The 20,706-nt window shown below is 51.0% G+C and overlaps 10 protein-coding genes across 10 annotated transcripts; 5 read left to right on the top strand and 5 right to left on the bottom strand.

Annotated features, from left to right (window-relative positions):
- Positions 1–132: 132 nt before the first annotated feature.
- On the top strand, positions 133–2,049 carry YALI1_F24130g (uncharacterized protein; the record flags this gene model as incomplete). Its single annotated transcript, XM_505566.3, has 1 exon — positions 133–2,049. The coding sequence occupies one exon, from the start codon at positions 133–135 to the stop codon at positions 2,047–2,049; it is 1,917 nt and encodes a 638-aa protein (XP_505566.3).
- A 233-nt stretch (positions 2,050–2,282) lies between these two features.
- YALI1_F24151g (uncharacterized protein) lies at positions 2,283–2,864 on the top strand (the record flags this gene model as incomplete). Its single annotated transcript, XM_505567.3, has 1 exon — positions 2,283–2,864. The coding sequence occupies one exon, from the start codon at positions 2,283–2,285 to the stop codon at positions 2,862–2,864; it is 582 nt and encodes a 193-aa protein (XP_505567.1).
- Positions 2,865–2,963: 99 nt separating this feature from the next.
- Positions 2,964–4,295, bottom strand: YALI1_F24171g (uncharacterized protein; the record flags this gene model as incomplete). Its single annotated transcript, XM_505568.3, has 1 exon — positions 2,964–4,295. The coding sequence occupies one exon, from the start codon at positions 4,293–4,295 to the stop codon at positions 2,964–2,966; it is 1,332 nt and encodes a 443-aa protein (XP_505568.3).
- Positions 4,296–4,436: 141 nt separating this feature from the next.
- Positions 4,437–6,317, top strand: YALI1_F24173g (uncharacterized protein; the record flags this gene model as incomplete). The annotated part of the gene is made up of 1 exon (XM_505569.3): positions 4,437–6,317. The coding sequence occupies one exon, from the start codon at positions 4,437–4,439 to the stop codon at positions 6,315–6,317; it is 1,881 nt and encodes a 626-aa protein (XP_505569.1).
- Positions 6,318–6,666: 349 nt separating this feature from the next.
- Positions 6,667–7,052, bottom strand: YALI1_F24197g (uncharacterized protein; the record flags this gene model as incomplete). The annotated part of the gene is made up of 2 exons (XM_068283427.1): positions 6,667–6,900; positions 6,981–7,052. 2 exons carry the CDS (start codon positions 7,050–7,052, stop codon positions 6,667–6,669), a joined length of 306 nt encoding a protein of 101 aa, XP_068139528.1.
- A 2,892-nt stretch (positions 7,053–9,944) lies between these two features.
- Positions 9,945–10,730, top strand: YALI1_F24228g (uncharacterized protein; the record flags this gene model as incomplete). The annotated part of the gene is made up of 1 exon (XM_505570.3): positions 9,945–10,730. The coding sequence occupies one exon, from the start codon at positions 9,945–9,947 to the stop codon at positions 10,728–10,730; it is 786 nt and encodes a 261-aa protein (XP_505570.3).
- A 394-nt stretch (positions 10,731–11,124) lies between these two features.
- YALI1_F24247g (uncharacterized protein) lies at positions 11,125–11,829 on the bottom strand (the record flags this gene model as incomplete). The annotated part of the gene is made up of 1 exon (XM_505571.3): positions 11,125–11,829. The coding sequence occupies one exon, from the start codon at positions 11,827–11,829 to the stop codon at positions 11,125–11,127; it is 705 nt and encodes a 234-aa protein (XP_505571.1).
- A 2,084-nt stretch (positions 11,830–13,913) lies between these two features.
- On the bottom strand, positions 13,914–14,222 carry YALI1_F24270g (uncharacterized protein; the record flags this gene model as incomplete). Its single annotated transcript, XM_505572.1, has 1 exon — positions 13,914–14,222. The coding sequence occupies one exon, from the start codon at positions 14,220–14,222 to the stop codon at positions 13,914–13,916; it is 309 nt and encodes a 102-aa protein (XP_505572.1).
- A 3,004-nt stretch (positions 14,223–17,226) lies between these two features.
- YALI1_F24301g (uncharacterized protein) lies at positions 17,227–18,573 on the top strand (the record flags this gene model as incomplete). Its single annotated transcript, XM_505573.3, has 1 exon — positions 17,227–18,573. One exon carries the CDS (start codon positions 17,227–17,229, stop codon positions 18,571–18,573), a length of 1,347 nt encoding a protein of 448 aa, XP_505573.3.
- Positions 18,574–18,846: 273 nt separating this feature from the next.
- Positions 18,847–20,424, bottom strand: YALI1_F24332g (uncharacterized protein; the record flags this gene model as incomplete). The annotated part of the gene is made up of 1 exon (XM_505574.3): positions 18,847–20,424. The coding sequence occupies one exon, from the start codon at positions 20,422–20,424 to the stop codon at positions 18,847–18,849; it is 1,578 nt and encodes a 525-aa protein (XP_505574.2).
- Positions 20,425–20,706: the final 282 nt, after the last annotated feature.

The following is a 20,706-nucleotide window of genomic DNA, read 5'->3' on the forward strand; positions in this document are numbered from 1 at the left end:
TTCCTCTTACACTCCATCGCTGAATAAGCACCTTAGAGACGCACGAGTTTAAAAAATTGTGAAGTTGGTGCAGAGTGAGAAATCAAAGAACTTCATAGACATCCTTAAGAACACACAAAACCACGAAACACAATGGCAAAAATCAAGCGAAAAGCCAAGCACACCAAGCGAGACAACCCCATCGCCCGAAAGGCGTCCCAGGCCGCCAAGGACGACCGCAAGGATGAAAACACACGAACCACCAAGATTCTGCCTCTGCTAGAAAAGCTCAACGGCGGCAAGCCCGCAGACAAGTGCACTGCCATTGGAATGATCACAGCTATGGTCGAGGATCCTAAGCTGCGACAGATGCTTCTCAAGGAGTCGCTCATCCAGACTGTGATCGACAAGCTGCTTCCTGACGCTTCCGAGGAGGTTGTCATGGAGTCGTACGGCCTGCTGCGAAACATTGTCCTGGAGGAGGGCTACGACGTGGCCGTGTTCATGTTCCGAAAGAACGTCATCAAGATTGCATCCGACTCTCTGGAGAAGATTGTTTCCACCTGCCAGAACATTGCCAACGGCTCCCAGCAGATCCCCAAAGGAGATCAATTCACTCTACTGTGCGAGTTTGCCGAAAACATTCTGTCTCTGCTCACCAACATGGGCGTGACTTCCGATGACATTTTCGACGCCATCGCCTCTTCGCCAGCTGGCGTCCAGACCGTGGCTGCTCTTCTGGAGCTGCGAAAGACCAAGGCTGAGTTGAATCCCAAGTTCCCCTCTGCTGTGCTCTCTGCTGCCTTTGAGTATCTCTACACCTTTTCCGAGTCTAACCCCGAATTTTACAAAACCATTCCTTTCGACTATAAGATCTACCTCGAGGATACCACTCTACCCATCGCTGCCCAGGTGTTTGTGTGGGGTCTGCACTACAACATCTGTGTCGAGAGCCAGGGAGTAGGCTCTAAGGGCCGAGACGCCTCTCTGTCCGAGATTCTGTCGCGACTGCTCATCATTTTCAACTCTAACTCTGCATTTGCCGACCTGCAAGCCAAGCAGGATGCTGGCTCCAAGGACGGAACTGTGGTTGCCACGGACAAGAAGGACATGGACGCCATTGAGGCCCGTTCCACCGTGAACGCCCTCCAGGTCATTCTCGAGCTCATTACGGACATTGCCGAACAGGTCACCTGGTCAGGCGTGACCGAGGAGCCCGAGGACGTCGACGAAGATATGGAGGTTGACATCCCCCAGGACATTGACTTTGGCCATGGAGACAAGAACGGCGCTGAGGGAACTGCCGCTACTTCTACCATCAACTTGCTTCTCAACGAGGCCTCTGCTGTCATTGAGAAGGCTCTCACTTATGCCCCTCTCGAGTCGCGAGCCATGGCTGCTCTCAACAATCTGGCATGGACTATGGCATCTCACGAGCCCACAAAGGACTCTGAGCAGTGGCAGGGAGCCGCCCAGCAGCTCTGGATCAATGTGTTCCCCATGCTCGAGAAGTACGAGGGCGAGCTTGCTATTGACTCCCTCACATCTGCTGTTGGTGTTCTTTGGGCTGTAGCAGCTGCTCTGGACTCCAAGATCAACTCTCTGACTGTTTCCCAGTCCGACTTCATTCTGGCACAGATTGAGCGAGTCACCAAGGCCACGGAGACTCTCACTGCCGACGAGATTGCCGACTATCACCAGCGAGCTGTTGCTCTGGTTGGTCTTCTAGCAATGGCTACCGGCAAGAGTGGCTCTCAAGAATCCATTGCCCTGGTTGAGAAGGTTGGAGAGTACCTTCTCCAGCTTCTGGAGGCTCTTCCGCAGACCCAAACCCAGGTTGCTCTACAGGCCGTGGACAAGATCTTTGACATCTTTGGCGACAAGTACCCCTACGATGGGCCCGTATTTGTCAACAAGGGCTACCTGAAGCGACTGGAGCCTCTGCTGCCCAAGGTTCGACACATGGCCAAGAAAATTAACAAGAAGCAGAACCCCAGTTTGCGGGAGGACGCTGATGCTGCCTCTCAGAACCTGATGCGTTTCATCAAGTACAAGGCTGACGGCAACTAGACAGGTTATCTAGTGTATTGAATAAATAGATTAATGACGATGTTGTAATGATAGTGACTGAGTGAGTAGATATAACCCGACCTTTGTATCGTACCTGTACATGTACTTGTATCGTGCTGGGTTCCCTGGATGTACTGTAACCTAATTTTGAATATTATCTCCATGCATGATATTTTCGAACACTCATTTCGATCTCACACGAACACACACTAACACACACAATCACCACAATCATGACGGAGCTTAAGATGTGCACCGTGTGTGCCTCAAATCAGAATCGATCAATGGAGGCCCACAAGGTTCTCAAGGAGGCCGGGTTCGACGTGGAGAGTTACGGAACGGGAAGCGCGGTCAGACTGCCAGGTCCAGCGTACGACAAGCCCAACATCTACGCCTTCGGAACGCCATACGATGATATTTATAACGAGCTCAGTGCACAAGACGAGCGATTGTACACAGCTAACGGACTGCTGACCATGTTGGATCGAAATCGAAAGATCAAGACGGCTCCTGAGCGATGGGTGGAACACAAGAACGTCTTTGACGTGGTCTTCACCTGCGAGGAGCGGTGCTTCGAAGCTGTTTGCGACGACCTGATGGACCGGGGGGAAAAGTTGCAGCGACCTGTGCATGTTATCAACGTGGATATCCGTGATAACCATGAGGACTCTGTGATTGGAGCCCAAGGCATCTTGAAGCTGGCCCGGAGTCTAGCTGACAGCAAAGACCTCGACGCACAAATCATGGGTATCATGGACTCGTGGCAGGAGCAGCATCCCAAGCTGCCTCTGATGCATGCTGTTGGCTACTTTTAGACAGGACCAGAAGGACGTGTATCTCACTATTGTATAAATTATATATTTAAAAATGCTTCATTATTAGATTATGTTGATGGTGACGATGATGGATGGGGTTTATTGTGTAGCCTCCTTTCGCTTTCTCCACTTTTCATTAGTCACATCGGGAGTGTCAAGCATCTTTCGCTTACTGATGGGAACGTAGGGGATCTTCCGAGAGAAGCTTCCAGAGCCGTTGACCACCGCCACTCTGTCGCTGTCGCCGTCTTCAGCACGGGGGAAAGTCCGTTCGCTTCCAGTTCGCTCAGCAATGTGCTTCATCATAGCTAGACTGAGGGTGCTCTGGAGCATGACGTCGTGCCAGTGCTTGAAATTGGAGTTTTCCATTCGCTCCTGGGGCATGGCGTTGGGAGTGATCCATTCGATGGGCTCCTTGAATGTACAGTCATAAAGAACCAGAGGAACATCGTGAGCCATGTCGTACACGGGGCGTCCAGGATACTTTTCGGGGTTCAGCAGATCGGTTATCACGCTTGGTTTCTCGAGTTTCTGGCCCACCAGGAAGAGAATAGCCATCATGCATCGAACCTGGTGCCACAGGAAGGCTCGTCCCTTGAGGTTGAAGTAGTAGATGTCGTCCGAGAGCTGCTCGATCTCGGCCTCTAACATGACTCGGTTGTGGTGTGCCAACTGCTTGGATCCATCCACCTTGCAGAAGTTTCTGTAGTCGTGTTCACCCAGGTACAGTTTGGCAGCCTGTCTCATTAGATCAATGTCCAGATCGCCCTTGTGGAAAAAGTATCTATAGTGCCGGTATTCACAAGAGAATCTGGAGTCGAATCCCTCGGGCAGTCTGAGAGCCACAGAGTAGATTCGGATATCTGGTGGCAGCAGCTGGTTTAGAATGTGAATGTAGTTGAGCTCCTTGTTGTCGTTAGCGGCGTCCTGCTGCTCCTCGGGAGACAGCTTGGATCGCACCTTAAGAGCAATGACCTGAGAGAAGGCGGACACGCCTCGGTCTGTCCTTCCGCATCTGCTAAAGTCGAGATCGAATAGACTGGCCGACTCGGGGATCAGTCTGCACCGTTGCATGGCAGACAGAATGGTTCCTTCGATAGTGGGCAGAGGGGTGTCTTCATGCTGGACAGCCAAACCTCCATAATTCCAGCCGAGATAGGAAAAGCGGATCGCGATTTTTCGAACGGGGTGCCGACTAATGTCGTAGCTCTCGTTTCGCTTGGCCTTGGAGGCCTTGACCGGCGGGTCTGGCACGGCTCCCTGGGCGGTACTAGGGTCCTTGCCCTCCAGCTCGAAAATGCGATTGATGAGGTCCGCTCGAGTCCATTTCTGATACTCGGCCATTCTGGAAACTTGGTGTGGCGTGAACTTTAGCTGTCGTGTCGCTTTCGGAGCGGAAATCAGCCGTTTTAGTGCAGCTATCAGAGCCATGACAAGATTCGAGCTGGGAATTTTTCATCACTAAGTTGGGAGTGTCGGCCTGCATGTAAGCTGCACAGAGTACGAGGCTAATGGAAATAATTTGGCGGTGAGAAAAAAAAGACCAAGCACACTCACACAACACAAAACATAATGTCTACCGACTGGAAAGACTTGCCCGTTGCGCCATGGCTGATCGACACCATGGAGCAGTTCGGATTCACCGATATGACCCCTGTCCAAGCTTCAGTCATCCCCATGTTTGCAGGAAACAAGGACGTGATTGTCGAGGCAGTCACTGGCTCAGGAAAGACCATTGCCTTCCTAGTTCCTCTGATCCAGCGAATGCTGAATCTGCTGAAGGAAGGACCGGCTGTTTCTGGCCGAGTCTACTCTGTGGTCGTCTCTCCTACCCGGGAACTTGCCCGACAGACATATGAAGTGCTGCAGTCCATTCTGGAGATGGGATGTCCTGAAGCCGATGCTAGCGACAAAATCACCCTGGAGAAGAAGAAGAAGGGAAAGGCCGCCCCCACCATGCCCAAGAAGATCCGAGGCCAGCTGATCATGGGTGGAGATCTTCCATCTCATATGGATCTGAAGAACTTCCTTAGAGACAAGCCTCAGATCATTGTTGCCACTCCTGGCCGATTGCTCGAGCTGCTGCGTGCTCCCCAAATCAAGACATCCGCATTTGACTCTCTGGTCCTGGACGAGGCCGACCGGCTTCTCGACCTCGGCTTTGGACGAGACATTACATCCATCATCAACATTCTCCCCAAACAGCGAAGAACAGGACTTTTCTCTGCTACAATCACAGACGCCATCCAGAACCTGGTCAAAATTGGTCTACGAAATCCCGTCAAGATTGTCGTCAAGGTTGGCGGTAAGAAGGAACAGAAGACCCCGCTTTCGCTGGGTCTCTCTTACGTTGTTCTGGAGCCTCGCGAGAAGCTGGCCTACGCTCTCAATTTGCTCAGTATCTACCCCTACAGAAAGGCCATTGTTTACTTGCCCACATGTGCAGCTGTGACATACTACCAGCAAATGTTTTCACATCTCAACGAGGGCAGGGAAGAACCCTATGAGATCTACGGTCTTCATGGAAAGCTGCCATCATCTACTCGAATCAAGATTCTCAACAAGTACCAAAAGACTGGAGCGCAAGCCATCTTGATGACTACAGATATCGCTGCCAGAGGTCTTGATATTCCCGAGGTTGATCTTGTTGTCCAGCTTGATCCTCCTTCTGATGCTGACACCTTCCAGCATCGATGTGGACGAGCCGGTCGAGCTGGAAGACAGGGCCAGGCTATTGTACTTTTGCATAAGGGACGAGAGGAGGAATACGTGGACCTCATGAGAGTCCGAAAGGTGAAGCTGCGACCATACACCGGACCTGGGTCGGAGCTGGAAGGAGAGAAACTGGATCAGGAGGCTACGGAACTGTACACCAAGCTGAGAAAGTGGGTGCTCGAAGACAGACAACGCCATGACCAGGCTCTTCTTTCGTTTGTGTCCTTTGTCCGGTTCTACTCCAAGCATGTTGCCCAGTCCATTTTCCGAATCCAGTCACTGGATCTGCCTGGGCTGGCAGCCTCTTACGGCCTGTTGCGTCTGCCTAAGATGCCTGAGCTGCGAACCAAGGACAACGAGAGACCTGAAAACACATGGCTGGGCGAGGTGATTGACTTCGACACATACTCGTACAAGAACCCCGCCAAGGAGGAGGCCCGACTCAAGGAGCTGGAGGCACACAAGGAAGCCATGAAGAACAAGGTCAAGATCCACAAGACCAAGAACGACGTCCAGAAGGCCAACCGAGCCTGGTCCTCCACGCTTCAGAAGAAGGAGGAGAAGTCTGAGCGTCACCAGAAGAAGCAGACACGTATCAACGAGAAAATCAAGCGGGACTTTGAGGAGGCCAAAGATCTCAAGCAGGAGGAGTCCAAGGAGGTTGTTAACGACTGGAAGGACATGGTCAAGAAGAGCAAGAAGCGCAAGGTCGATCTGCCTACCTTTGACGACCTGTAAGGTATATAGACAATTATTTATGCTACGTTGTACCGTATGTACGGGTATATCCTGCCTGAAAGAACCGAGGCAAACCTTTTGATAATATCAAACTACAGCACAAGTACACCACCAGAACGGGTAGAACATTCCGCAAGTACACTTGTACATCGTGATAGTCAAATGTGCAGCACTTCTGTACCATTCTAAAGTATCGAATACTTCACAGATTCATCTACAATTACAGTAACACACTACGGGTCAAAAATTATGGGGATGGGACTGAATAGTCCAATCGTATTAGCCCCGGAGGTTCGGCGTTCCAGCCTACGTCCTCCAAAATACTATGTAATCCGACAGGCAACGGCTCTTATAATCCCTCTGTGAGATTTCCACGGGTCTTGCTCCAAGGGTCATCGGCACTAACTTTTGCTCTGGCTCTTTCGGCGGCCTCGGTTGCGGTTCCATCTTCACCATGATCCAAAGGATCAGGTTGCACTGCGCGTATCCAACTTAATCCATCAACTTTCCGTCCGGTCCACTCCATACTTCGAGAACACGGGCTCGAGACGAGACACGAGCTCGTCAAAGTCAAGAACACGAGCTTGATATGAGATCACGGGCTCATACTGTAGAAGGCGAGAACACGGGCTCGCGATGAGAACACGAGCTCATCTAGCGGACAAATTCGAGAACACGAGCTCGAAGTGAGAACACGAGCTCACTAGGGACGATGCGAGAACACGGGCTCGCCATGAGAACACGGGCTCATAGGAAAGAGTCGAGATCACGGGCTCGAATATGAGAACACGGGCTCATCACAGGAATCCAAAGTCGAGAACACGGGCTCGATATGAGAACACGGGCTCATACTGGAATTATTGCGAGACACGGGCTCTGAAGACGAGGCACGGGCTCAATCTTCTCTCATGGTGCGTCGAGACACGAGCTCGAGGCGGGGTCGGTCGGTGGCGCCTTGGCTCTGTAGCTCACGGGGCTGCAGGCTTTTATGGCTCTTTGCTGTATAGTCAATTGCGAAATCTTCTGCACTAGCGGCTGCTCAGCAGCTCTTTACCGTCTTGTTTCCGTAGTATTTCTGGGGCTGGGGTGATTGAACTGTGATATTTTTCCGTTTTCTTTTTCCGTTTTCTTTTCCGTTTTCTTTTTCCGTTTTCCGTAGTATCCGTAATGGTTCCGTAATAATTCCGTAATGATGACGATCCGAATGATGCCGAAGTATCCACATGATGATAATGTTCCGATGAATCACAACCGGCATGGGGCCGGAGGGAGAAGATATCGCTCCATCATGCGATGAAGAGTTTCTGAAGAAGGAAGAGAGAAGTGGTTGATGACGACCCCTTATATACCTTTGGAGAGCAGCAACTCATGCACGAGGTTGTGGGGAACTGGCGCAACTGAAGGCTTATTGACGATAGAATTTGGGTCCCATATCACGTTGTGCTTTGACAAGTGGGCAGTGGTCCCATGACCCAGGCAGCAGCAGCAGGCGTAGCAAGCAATTACAGGCGGCAATCAAGGGGACTGGTGGATGGATATGTCGGCCGAAATGCCCAAAACCGTCGTCATTGGCACCCGATTTGCCCTCCATCACGCGCCATGAAAAGCTCTAAACTTGGGCTTAAATGGCTGGCTCGAGACCGAGATGATGGGGGACCAACATGTGACGTAACCCCAAACTAAGAAGCTAACCCGACGCATGGTTTGAGGGGTTGGGCGGCTATGACACGTTAGGCAGTATTGTAGCACATGGTGTGTTTATTGGTGAGAGATCGGCTGTTACAGGTGTAGTGGTCTGGATGGTTGTCTCGGCCAGCCATCTGATTATCCACTGATTATCCAGTCTCGTGCTTGATCGGTGGAGTTGCGCTTCAGGCTGATGTCGTAGCTACGAGTATGAGTATGAGTATGACTCTGAAGTGACAGTTCTATAACCTACGCACGTACTTGTTGTTAGCAAGTACGAGCACAGTATGTATTGGTAAATACACCCGTTACTCGCTCGTACTGAGTGTCTATTCTTAGACCGTCTCAGGTCTCGACATGACTCCACGGACTTGTGTCATAGTGCAGTGCAGACGTGCCGTGTGTCCGGAGAGGGACATTCTATACACGATGAGAATGTACTCGTACTCGTACTCATACACACATGTACTGTAGTTCCCTGATGAGACAATAGCCTGTACAGTACTTGACAATGTCGTCACCTCCAATGCTCACAATCACCTCAAATAACCACTACACTGTCAATATCCCTCTTGCAACGTCGTGGACAGTGCTCAAATCTCTCCAACATAATAAGCGCGGAGAGTGTCGATTATGCACGCCCCTGTGAGTCAGTCTATCATCTGCCCTCATCGGGTGATTGAGGTACTTGTAGGTGGGCCTGGGATATCTCTTGAAAATGTGATTTGGTGGCGAGTCGAAAATCAGCTTGTGACACGATATCGAACCGTTGTCCCCATTCTCCATTCTCCATTCTCCATTCTCCATTCTCCAATCAATCGCGACACTTCCGACCCCTTTGTTCTGCATCGTATCATTCCATGGTCGGTATTGGAAGGCTCGCTTCACACAACCGAATCTGTTGGGACCAAAGTGGAGGTCCGCACAAACAAGAGAAGACAAACAACTGACCAAGGCTACAGTACATACTGTACTTATTGTACGAGTAGGATCGGTTCCGCACCACACTAAAGAGCTGAAAAACGAAATTACGTGCCGTACTCATACCGACATATAGACACTCGTATCAGGTATGCCATTAATAAAGTCTCACGAGCACGCCATACTTGTCTACTACTTGTAGCTCTTTCCAGCTCCAGCTCGTACAAAAAACCCCCCCTTCCCACAACCCTCCCCCCAATCCTCTTCGACCCCTATTGCGAGATTACTTGTACTTAATGGAGAGGCAATTTCGGCATTGTGCCGTGTTTGTTTGGCGGGCTTGTTAACATGTCTTGTCTTGTTTTGTTTATCAGGGTTGCAACAGAGACGGGCCCGGGCTCTCATTGGTCCAAACGGCGCATGTCATACCGGCTCCGTTAGTTGAAGATTGTTGACGCAACTCTAATGTGTCAAAACAAACCACCGCTCCGTCTGTCTACAGGCACTAATCACACCCCGTTAGTTTAGGGGTCGCTTCATGATCCTACCAGGCCCCACAAAACACGAGCCCTACGCGCAGTGGCTTTGGTGGAGCAGGGTATAGCTTGAACAGTTCTACTGCTGGTGGGTGGTGCCGGTTGGGAGACGCGTTGATGGTTGGTGGGCCGTGAAAGATGCAGATAAACAGGTCTGTCGCGTGACCCACGGTAGGGTCTTGTATAGACAGTGGGGCCCGAAAAAAAACCACATGGGCACACTCGCGAAATACCGCCTGCCCTCTTGGTTCAATGTACCGTATCACCTGCCCTGGAAAGTGTTGGCCCAATCCCCCCCCTCCTCCCTCTCTCCCTTTCCAGCCTTCCCCATGCCCCCGAAACTTTAGTTTGAGCACGCATCCAACTAACTTTGCTTCACATTCTTCAGCATTCTTTAGCCCGTCAACTAGTCAAACTGTATCCCCCCTGTTGTTGTTGACCCAACTCTTCCACCTACGCGTCACTGCTTCGTCAACTCCACACCATGGCTAAATCAAAAATCTACTACACGCCCAGCGACATCACTAACACAAAAACCCTGCACGATAACGCCGCCACGGTGCAATTCCTCACCTCGGAGCTCACCGAGAGCGCAAAGGTTGCCGCTCTTGTGGCCACTGAGAGCTGGCAGCGACTGGTCGAATGTGTCGCCCACACCCGGGGCCTCGACAACAAGGAAACCAAGGCGTTTGTCGAAAAGTGGAGCCCCGACAACGTGGACATCACTCTCAGCGAGGAATTGTCCAACGGCAAGCGGTTCCGAGATGAGGTGGAGCTCACCCCCACCGGCCGTATCAAGAAGAAGCGTGTGGTGGACCCCAACATGCCCAAGAAGCCCATGACCGTCTTCCTGGCCTTCTCCACCAAAAAGCGGGCCGAGATTCGAGCCGCTCGACTGGCCCGAGGCGAGCCACCTCTCCAGAACTCGGAGATGGCCAACGAGGTGGCCGAACTCTGGGGAAAGCTGTCTGACGCTGAGAAGGAACCTTACCAGATTGAGTACCGGAAGAAGCTGATCGACTACCAGAGCCGAAAGAACAAGTACATTGAGAGTAAGGCTGTCAACGTGGCGGCCGCTGCCCTGGCCGAGGAGGCCGAGGAAGAGGCCGAGGAAGAGGCCGTTGAGGAAGCCGTTGAGGAGGAAGAGGAGGAGGAGGAAGATGAGGAGGAGGAGGAGGAAGAGGAGCCCGAACCCATCAAGTCTCCCAAGAAGAACAAGAAGTCCAAGGACAAGAAGAACAGACGCTCCTCCAAGTCTAGCAAGGAGTAGACTGGAGTCCGCACGAGGAATATGTAATATTAATGTATTAGTATAATGATTGTGGTTGACAAGTGTTTGGCCCTGTTTGAGCGGTTCTATCGCGTCGAAACGCGTGAAACACAATGGAGATAGACATGGTACGTACCCGTACATACAGTACAAAATGTTGGCTCACGAGAATGGGAGAACTTTCATGGAGTAATGTGTGGACCAGCATTTGAACATGTTCATGCGCTTCTATTGGTGTTGGACGCTGTACAATCGGGGCTACAAGTAGCTACTGTATGGACTCATACTGTAGTCCGTTTACCAACACATTACAGCCTGGTTTGAAGTCGTACTTTGAGTACCATTTACAAGTTTATTAGGATATCATGATCAGTAAGTATACATCACACCAAGCTTAGAAAAGCATGGCAGCGGCAACAACACCGGCAGCAGCGGCAGAGACACCGAGGGCAGCGGCACCGTTGGCCTGCTCGGGAGCAGCGGAAGGAGGAGCCTGGATCTGGCCGTCACCGATCTGGGAGACAACGGCACCGTTGTTGGAGCCGGGGGCAGGGGCGGCGGTGGGCTTGTGGCACTTGTCGTCCTCGCAAGAGGTGATGGTGACGAGCTGGGTGGACTGGGCAGTGACGACACCGGTCTTGGTGACGGCGGTACCGTTAGCGGCAGCAGACTCGGAGCTGTTGTCGTCCTCGTAGATGACACGGGCAGCGAAGGGGGTAGCACCCTGCTTGCAGTCATCGGAAGAGGTGACGGTGTACTTGTAGGCTCGGCCCTGGGCAGCGCAAGCGGTGAAGGAGTAGTTGGGGACGTAAAGGTGGTCCTGGCCGTCAACGGTGACGCCGTCGGTTCCCTGACCCTCACCATCCTCAATGGTGGCTCCGTTGCCGAACTGGACGGCCTTGTCGTTGGCGTAAAGGACACCGTCCTTCACCTCGTAGGTGGTGGGGATACCGCCCTCACCGCCGAGAACGAGCTTCTTACCGTCGGAGACAACGGGGGTGTTCTGGATGTCGGATCCGGATCGGATGGCGACGATGGTGAACTTCTTGGCGGAGACAAGAGCGGCGGCAGAGGCGAGGAGAACAGCGGAGAACTTCATTGTGGATGTTTAAACGAGTGTGTTGATTGATCAAGGGATAAAGAACAAGAATAGCAGGCGACAGAGCGGCACTTTATAGTCCTCGGGCTCCTCTCCCGTCAGCAACGAAACCCTGCATCCGCTGCATGTTTCTTCGTGTCGTGACAACGTTCAGCACTAAACACTAGGTCCTGCATTCCAAAAGACAGATCGGCGATGTATAACTCTGAGCTTGTCGGATGGCCACATTTCCGTTTCGGGTCCACTTGAGGTGGGTGTAATCGTTTGATATCGAGCAAAGAATCCGCACCTTTTATCGATACAAGTCCATGTTGCGCTTGAGCAGTGCGTTCTACGCTACCAAAGGCTCCAATTTGGCACACCAGATTCATCTCGCTTATGCATGCCAAGGGACTAGCGAAGGCCAAGGGATGGAGCTGGGAATGCATGTATGCACCTATAGGGGAAATATTTTGATCAAAGACAGCGAGAGGCAAAGCTGGAAGGCACGTTGGTCCATCTAATGTAACATTGATCTATTTTGGATTGAGAGATCCGAGACGAGGAATCTGAGACCCGAACTCTGCGCGGTTGTGCTCGCCTGTTTTGGCGCTTGGCGGCCTCCACTCGAACGTGTCTCAGAACCTTACCAGTCACGAACAACGGACTCGGACAAAACTCTCGTGCGGTCTATGTCTCAACGTGTTCTCTCCCCTCACCTCCGCATTCTGCAAGCACAGTGTGTGTTGATAGAGCCATTCATGGGCCCGATATAGCTCTTGGCCATGCAATGAGGCATTAAAACTACGAACACTTGTAACCCCCGCGAAAGATAGGCATACTGTTGGCATGTCTGTTTGACGGCTCGATGATACAAGTGCCGCTACTACTTGTAACACACCTGTAACCCATATCGTTCTACCCCTGCGGAACCAACCCGAACTATACAAGCGGCCATAGCGCCTCGTGTTGTTATTTCTCACACCACCCCTGTGCAAGTGTAAAAGTTACCCGTCACCTTAGCCACTCGTTGTGGTTTTTCAATTTGAACCTTGAGCCACGTCCAATATCGTACATTCTTTCGCTCCTTCGTTATGAGGGAGAGACAGAGAGAGACACACAAACATTCTAGAAAGCCGCATAGCGTGACAAGCGCGTACAATAAGACTACCGACAGCCTGAGTCTACACTTTTTGCCTACACCGTCTGCACACTGGCTGAGATGTCACACATACAAGATGACACTACTTGTAGCCCATCTTTTGGATCTGTCAAACTAGCCACAGTCTCTAGCCAGGGGTCATCGGGATGTGCATTCAGTAGCACCATATGAGCCTTACCAACGTCTGGGTTCGACCGTGCGTAACTTTACCAGCGTCTCTTTTTCGCGTGCTGTAGTTATAGATCCACGGCTCCCCATGGAGATGTACAAGAACAGTAAAGAAGCAACGTGTAATCGATTTGACATGGTGCTATCCGGCGGATTCGCTTGCATTACTACAAGCATGCGAAACCTCCGTGCGCATGGGTTGCTGGCAGGAACGACGCGCAGTCCAGAGGCGTGCTGGAGAGAGACCAATCCATTCTTGACATTGGAGTATGTTACATAGAGCAATAGACCCCATCTATAGACTCTAATAAATGTTTGTAACATGTGCAGATTGATGAATAAACATCATAACAAACCAACGGGTGACTGCAGACACAACCCAGCTGGCTATTTTTTCTACTTGAACCAGGTACTTGTGCAAAAAGTGGAGGGTGCATCTATCTCATCGAAGCCGAGAGTTTCAAGTCTCCCCAGGTATGCGTGTTTGAGGGATTTAGAGAGAGTATTGCGAAAATATCGACGGATATATATGCGGTCAAGTGATTGAAGGGACTGACACACACACAGGTGTGATACACATCGAACAGGTACTGTACTTGTAGCAGTTGAGTCGATCGCTGTGATGCAGAATGCCACTGGTGTAATTGTATTTGTATGGAGCAAGAAATTTCAATGTCTCATGTTATACAGGTTAATCTGGAAGCGTATGTATTGAGAGGTATAATGTAAAATAATAGCCTGATCGGAATGTTAAATCGAAGTCACGACGGCCTAATTAGCAACCGTTCTTACCGCACTTCTGCTGGGGGGTCTGGCAGTGGTTCTTGGCCTGGGCGGTCTTGGTGACGGTCTTGTTCACAGTCTTGGTAACGGTGACGCACTTGGGAGAGGGAGGAGGGCACTTGTGGGCCACCTTGGCACACTTCTTTGCGTGGATCATCTCCTTGAGCTTGTGGATGTCAGCAGGGTTCTCAGCCTCGGCAGTGGTGATGGGCTCAGCCGCAGCCACAGGCTCGGCCACAGGCTCAGCAACAGAGGCGACTGCAACGGCAGCAAAAGAGAGGAGAATGGCGCTGAACTTCATTTTGAAAAAGAGACTGGGGTGGGGTGGTAGTTGGAGTAACGGGAGTCGGGATCCTTGATTTGTGTATCATGGAATCGCCGCCTGGTTAAATACTCATCAATATTCACGTCCACACGCGCTATTCCAAGTGTTTGCGTCGGTTTTCGTCCATCTGGAAGGTCCAACGACTGGTACCTGGTCACGCAGGGGCCACCCCTGACCGGAATACCCCATAAAACTTCCCTATATTGCTCGAGGAGCTCTCATATAGCCTGTCCCACGATCTCAGCTGAGGGCGAGGGTACAGCTATAACCAGAGAAACACCCATAGGCGTGGACCTGCCGTCCAGTCACGGCTAGGTACACCTCACCCAACATCATCTTTTCAACTGTACCTTCTACCAAAACCATTCTTCAAGTTAACCGACAGGTTCTGAAACATTCACTCGTACTTCATCGTCACCAATAGTAAGTTCTGGCTAAGCGAACCTGAGCTCTTATACAGTCGTATCTTACGCAATGGAACATCGATCTACCTGGTAGCTCCCGGTCGCTCCTGTTGTCACATACTGTGCCTGTATAGAGATGCCCATATAGCGTTTAGTTACTGCACGGGCAGGTACACGGGTGCCGTCTGGTATAACTGGCAAGAGTTATCAGGTACCGGTATAAGTAGCTTCAGTATGGACCACGTGACGCGCAATTTTCCATGCAAGGGCATTATACAGAAGCATCTCCATGATGTTCTTCCATGCCTGTGCTGGCTCTAAGACTACACTGAGCCACATGTATAGCAGCTCCTGTGTAAGAAACGGCAGTGTTATTGTACGCGTACTCGTACTTGTACTTTCAGGATGAACTTTCACTTATATCCATGGTATTCGTACCTCGACTTCTTCCATACGAACAGGCAACATCTGTCAGCATGTGGGCAAGTCCAGCAGCTTCGAGTATAATCATAGAGATGGCCACCATGCCAAGGGAACATACCGCGAGATTTAAAAATGGCACTAATGCACCTCTAGTGGAAACTAGACCAGTTTAGCGCCATTTAACAAACTTCTTCACCCTCACGTCAAGGAGTAAGCTGCGTGTAGGCTCCTTGTCCACGGTCACAAGCGGTTGTCTACCGCAGGTCGACGTTACATCAGCTTGTATGGAAGCCGTGGAGAGCGGATGTACGGTATTGGCCAAGAGTGCGTACATGACCAAGAATGTGGGTTCTGGATAGCCCCGTCATGGGTCCTACCAGCGTGTTCTTAATGTTTTTTATTTTATTATTCAGTGTCAACCATGCACCACAGCTCCGTGAATACTTGTACGGTACTTGTACGGTGTCTACAAGTATACGCAGAAGAGAGTACGAGAACTCTCACTACTGTAGGTACAAGTACAGTAATAGCGCCCCCACTGCTTGCTTGAATAAACTTGCACCTTCTTCCATCAACTGACATGTACTCGTACCGGTACGTGACCCGAGAAGAGTGAGACAGTGCTAACGAAGTTGAGTTTGTTTGGTTGCAAGAAGGACGTATTCACCTACGAGTAGCAAAAAATATTCGACCGTCTACCGTAGCAGTGCGGAGACTTGACCAGAATGCTCATTGACGGTGGGCGGAACTAGCCCAGGACAAGGGGAGCCGTTTGGGAGGACGCAGGAAGCGGTTTCAGCAACAAGGAGTTGAGGTTGAGAAACTCCAAAGTTTATGTATGTCTGCAGTTTTCTCCGCAGTCTCTTCCACAGACCATAGTCATACAATTTAATAGGGGAGTAGTTATTGTAAGTAAATAAATCGAATAATGTAGGTCTCCATCACATCATCTCCAAAATACAGCACGATCAAATAACTCACTCACCGATATTATGGCTTCTCAAAAAAAAAACAAGCAGGGTCCATTGCCGAAAACCTAAACTCTCGTTTTATCATAAAAGGTGGCTACTGATTAATAGGAAGTGGGCAGAGTCTTGTACGAGTACCGTACCCGTACAGTACCGGTAGCATTTATGATTACAAACAGTGCAGACTATGGATTGCTATAGCGTACCTTGTATGGTGCACTGAGTACGTTACTTGTGCTGCTTCGAATGCATAAGATAACCTGAGATATTTGAACGCCATCAACAGCCCCCAAAGCTATATACAGTAGCGCGCGTCCATCAGACATGCAACAACCAAAGGTGGGTTGTTGCTCCCCCTTTGTGTAATATACTGTAGCTATGGGGGGCTTGTTCACTCCTCGTAGACCAACCACGTCCAAAATCCAACATAGTAGAGTATAAGTTTTCGGAAAGACGTCAGCCACGCTGTAGCCACTCTTCTAAATACATGGCCGATTATATACAACCATAATTTCTCCCAAAATTGCCCCCCAAATTGCGGCCTTTTATTCACAATGCACAAGATCGTGCCTAATAATTAATATTTATTAAAACTAGGTTGGAGTTAATGCTGTTTATCGGAGGAAAGAAGAGACCGGGTCGGTCCGAAAGAAATGCTGCGTCTGCCTCCTGTAGTTGGGTCTTGTAGTGCGCTGCTGACGGGCGAGATGGACGAGCGAGCTAGCCGTAGCATACGGGTGGGCTGCGGCTGTCGTCTCAGTATTTTTCACTCTACCAGTAGTTATTAGTAGCTTTAATATCAGATGCATGTCTGCGTCTCTCTCCATCTGGTGATATAAGCTACTCCACGTTAGGCCTGCAACGTACAACGGGGACATGCAGTGCTTAGGTACGAGTACAACATCGTTTGACAGCACGAGACGGGGGAACGCTCATCTTGTCGGTCGGAATTAACTCTAAGCTTCCTGTTCATCTCCTGTTCACCCTCATTCTTCGTCAACCGATCTTGGGCTTCTTCTGGTGTGAGAAGCCGTAGACCCTTCACTCGTTACACGAAGCAGACAGATACAAGCACTTGGCCACCGCCCCGACTCGAAAGAAAACAGCCTTCAACTTCGACCATCGCCAGAGGGAGGAGAAAAGACGAGAATTCCACCTTCTGTAGCTACTTCAGCAACTGGCATCATGAGCGATGACCAGCCTCTGTACGAACCGCCGAGTCCCTACGAGGAGGGCTCTGGTGCAGAGACCCTGACAAACGGCAAAAGCTACCCTTCAGACATGCCTTCATCCAGCTTGGAGCAGCATCCCTCAGCTCCCAATGGATCGTTGGACAAGGATCTGTTTTCGGAACACTCCCGACAACTTGAAATCGACAAGGAGAGTCCTTCAAGCCAACTTCCTTCATACCGACGGAGAAAGCGGCTGGACATTGTTAGCGACGAGGAAAAGGAGGATGTGGGGCCTCCAGTTCACAGACACAAGCTCAGACCGACGTCAATGGCCAAGGTTTTGGGACTCAACATGACCGAGCTGGAACTGCTGCGGTTCTACTTCCATGAGAGTAGCCCGATTCTGTGCGCTGCCAGTGGAACCAAAGACTCGATATGGATGGGGAACGTGCCTGCGCTGTCCAACAGAAGCCCTGCTCTCAAACGGGCCGCCATGACCTTTGCTACGTTGCATCTGGGAAAGAACCGTCAGACTGCAACTTATCTTTTGAACGACGGAAACGAGCATCCCACATCTAGTGGTCCTCCCGATATGAAACAGGTGATCGGCTACGTGCCACTGCAAGACCGTGTCACCGAGAGACTGCTCATTGAGTTCACAGAAACGCTGCGAGCTCATAAGAAGGAGATCATGGAGACGGAAGCAGAAAACTGTGAAGCTCTACTGGTGACATCTGTCGTCATCTACCTGGTGGCCATGTCTCTTGGCCCTTTAATTCCTCTTGCCAACTTTGACGGAGGCTCAGATCTCTTTTCAATCGTGCGCAATCTGCGTCTCATCACAACCACAATCACAGGCCAAGAACCCGTGATCCATCCTCCTTTCGAGGCACCTGCTGAGGGCAGCATCCGGCTGCCCAGGGAAGAGGCTCTGTGGGAGATTGTCGAGTTGGTGGAACTCAATATGGATTACTCGCCCATCACGAAGCGACGTATCAAGGGCATTCTGACCAAGGAAATCAACTCTCTGATCCAGCTGTTGAACATGGACATCCTCAACCACAGTGTCGCGCATTTCTCGGCCTGGTGCACCTACTGGCAGCCTGAGTTTTCAGACCTCAAGAACAACGCCAACCCCTACGCTCTCATGATCATCTGCTACTATGCCGCCTACACCCACATGTGGCATATTCTCTTCTGGTGGGCAGACAGATCATCAGAGGACGTCTACTACATCATGGATCACATTCCTATAGAGTTCCATGACTATCTTCAATGGCCTCTGGAAATCGTGCAGACCTACGAGTACAACTATGAAGACATGTTGTCAGGGAAGTTACGGGAAATGACTCTCGCATAGCAAGGAGACCTCATCCCCACAATCTAACAACTACGGTACTGTACTTGTACTGGTACAGTACTTGTAGTACATGAAAAAAGTGATCCACCAACTATTCTAACAGCCACTACTTACATTAGATACAGAGTTATTTATTAGTTGCTGCTATTATTTATTAATATCATTTTCTTGATTATGTTGACAAGGTGTATCTGCTTTAGTCAAATTATTGTACCGTAACTGCTCTTATTCTATCAGATATAAATATTTTTGTATGCCGATATTCAATCCGCCTTACATGGAGTAAGTCTCGTTGCAAAACCGAACCCCAGTCTTCTTGGCAGCCTGCTCAGCGGTCACGACCAGACCATTGGGGCCACAGGCAAGAATCCACTTACCCTCAGGAGCGCTTCGGTTGAGAAAGTAAGCGCTGGCCGTGTCTGCGGGCTGGGGACGGCCATCGTGGTATGTAATGCTTTGAGAAGCTTCCCGCTTTCCATTGTCCTGGTCCTTCCCCTTGTTCTTGTGGGCGCCCTTGGTGCTATCTTGGCTGCTGCTGCCTTCGTCTTCAGAGAGCAGGTCGTCGAGCTCATCTCGCTCTCTGTCTTCATCTTCCTGGCCAATCTCCTCCATCTCCATATCCTCGGACAGGAGGCCAGCGGTGCCTTCAGCGTCCTTAGCGTACACCACACCTTCTCCCAGGAAGGGATCTTGACCAGTGATGTAGATATCGGTAGGCGTTTCACCCAAGCGCGACTCGACTTCACTGACACCAGCCTTGTTTCGCAACACCCAAACCAGCTTATGCGAGATTCCGGCCTTTGCAAGGGTCTGGACGACAGGAAGAGCAAAGGAGATACCCGCTCCTCCAGCAAATACTAGGACTCGGTTTGCCGTCGAGAAAAAGTCGTCGGGCAGAGACTCGAAGGGGCCGTAGACGGCAAACTGGGTTCCAGAAGCAGCGTGAGCCAGGGAGAACTTGGTGGGTCGAACAATGAGCTCCACGTGATCGTCTGAGGGCAGAGACGAAATGGTGTATGGGTGTGTGGAGGAGATCCAGGAGAGTGGGTTTCTGAGAGTTCTAGAGACTCGAATATGAGAAGCTGGGACAAAGAATTCGGGCAGAATACTTCGGGGGAAAGTGACACGATGCAGATCGGGACCCATGGCTTCCGTAGACTCGATCTGGACCGTGCTGGATGCGAGGACACGGTAGAGCAGCGAGCTGCCCATGAAGAGAGCGACCCAGAAGAAGAGCCATCCCACTCCGGGTCTAGCGTGGAAGATTGTAGCGATGGCCACGAACCACGCCGACAGGTAGTGGATGGTGTAGAAGAGGGAATACATTCGCTTTCGGAAGAAGGGCAGGGAGGTGACCACCATGACCAGGAAGACGGCCAGGATGATGACGCCCAGAAAGTTGTCGAACTTGAACACCTTGTAGAACTCGTTCTTCTTGACGAAGTGGACGGTGTAGAGAACACCATGGACGACACCGACAAGCGTGGCCAGTCGTCCCAGCCACTTGTGGAGCGGTAGCAGTTTCAGATAAAAGGTCCGGGGCAGAGGGGAGGGTCTGATGGCGAGAAAGACAATGAGCGGTAGCAGAGCGTAGCAGAGCCGCCCAAACCGTTTGGCCGCCTCGTTGAGTTCCTCGACGTGAATGACTCCCATGCCAATGACCAGGGCTGTCCACAGCAATACCGAGAGCCACAGCGGGAGTCTGAGATCGCGTTTCGTGCGTGCCCGAACCTCGGGTTGGGTTAGGTTCCTAACCGCGATGTAGCACACGACCAGCAGCGAAATGACAAGCACAAACGTGCCGTACTTGATGTTGGCGTTGTGGTGGTCGCCATGGCGTTTTTCGAGCATTTTAGCGGGGGCCCAGACAGAGTGGTGCGGAGGTGGCCAACTATGGGACGTGTAGATGTACTTACCACGACTAGGTTGTAAGGTTCACCCGTGGGGAGGTTATGTTGACGAGGTCTTCAGGGGCAGTGCCTACAAGTAGAGAGGGCAAGAGCACCAATAATGAGCAAATATCTGCCGATGCGGGCGCATAGCTTAAACCGGGGGTTTTTTTTGAGCGCTTTAGCGTACAAGTACTCAAGCTGAACCCGCTATTGGCCATGTTTTCATACACATTTCTTTGCT

Source organism: Yarrowia lipolytica, chromosome 1F (assembly GCF_001761485.1).
Source record: "Yarrowia lipolytica chromosome 1F, complete sequence".
Classification (NCBI taxonomy): domain Eukaryota; kingdom Fungi; phylum Ascomycota; class Dipodascomycetes; order Dipodascales; genus Yarrowia; species Yarrowia lipolytica.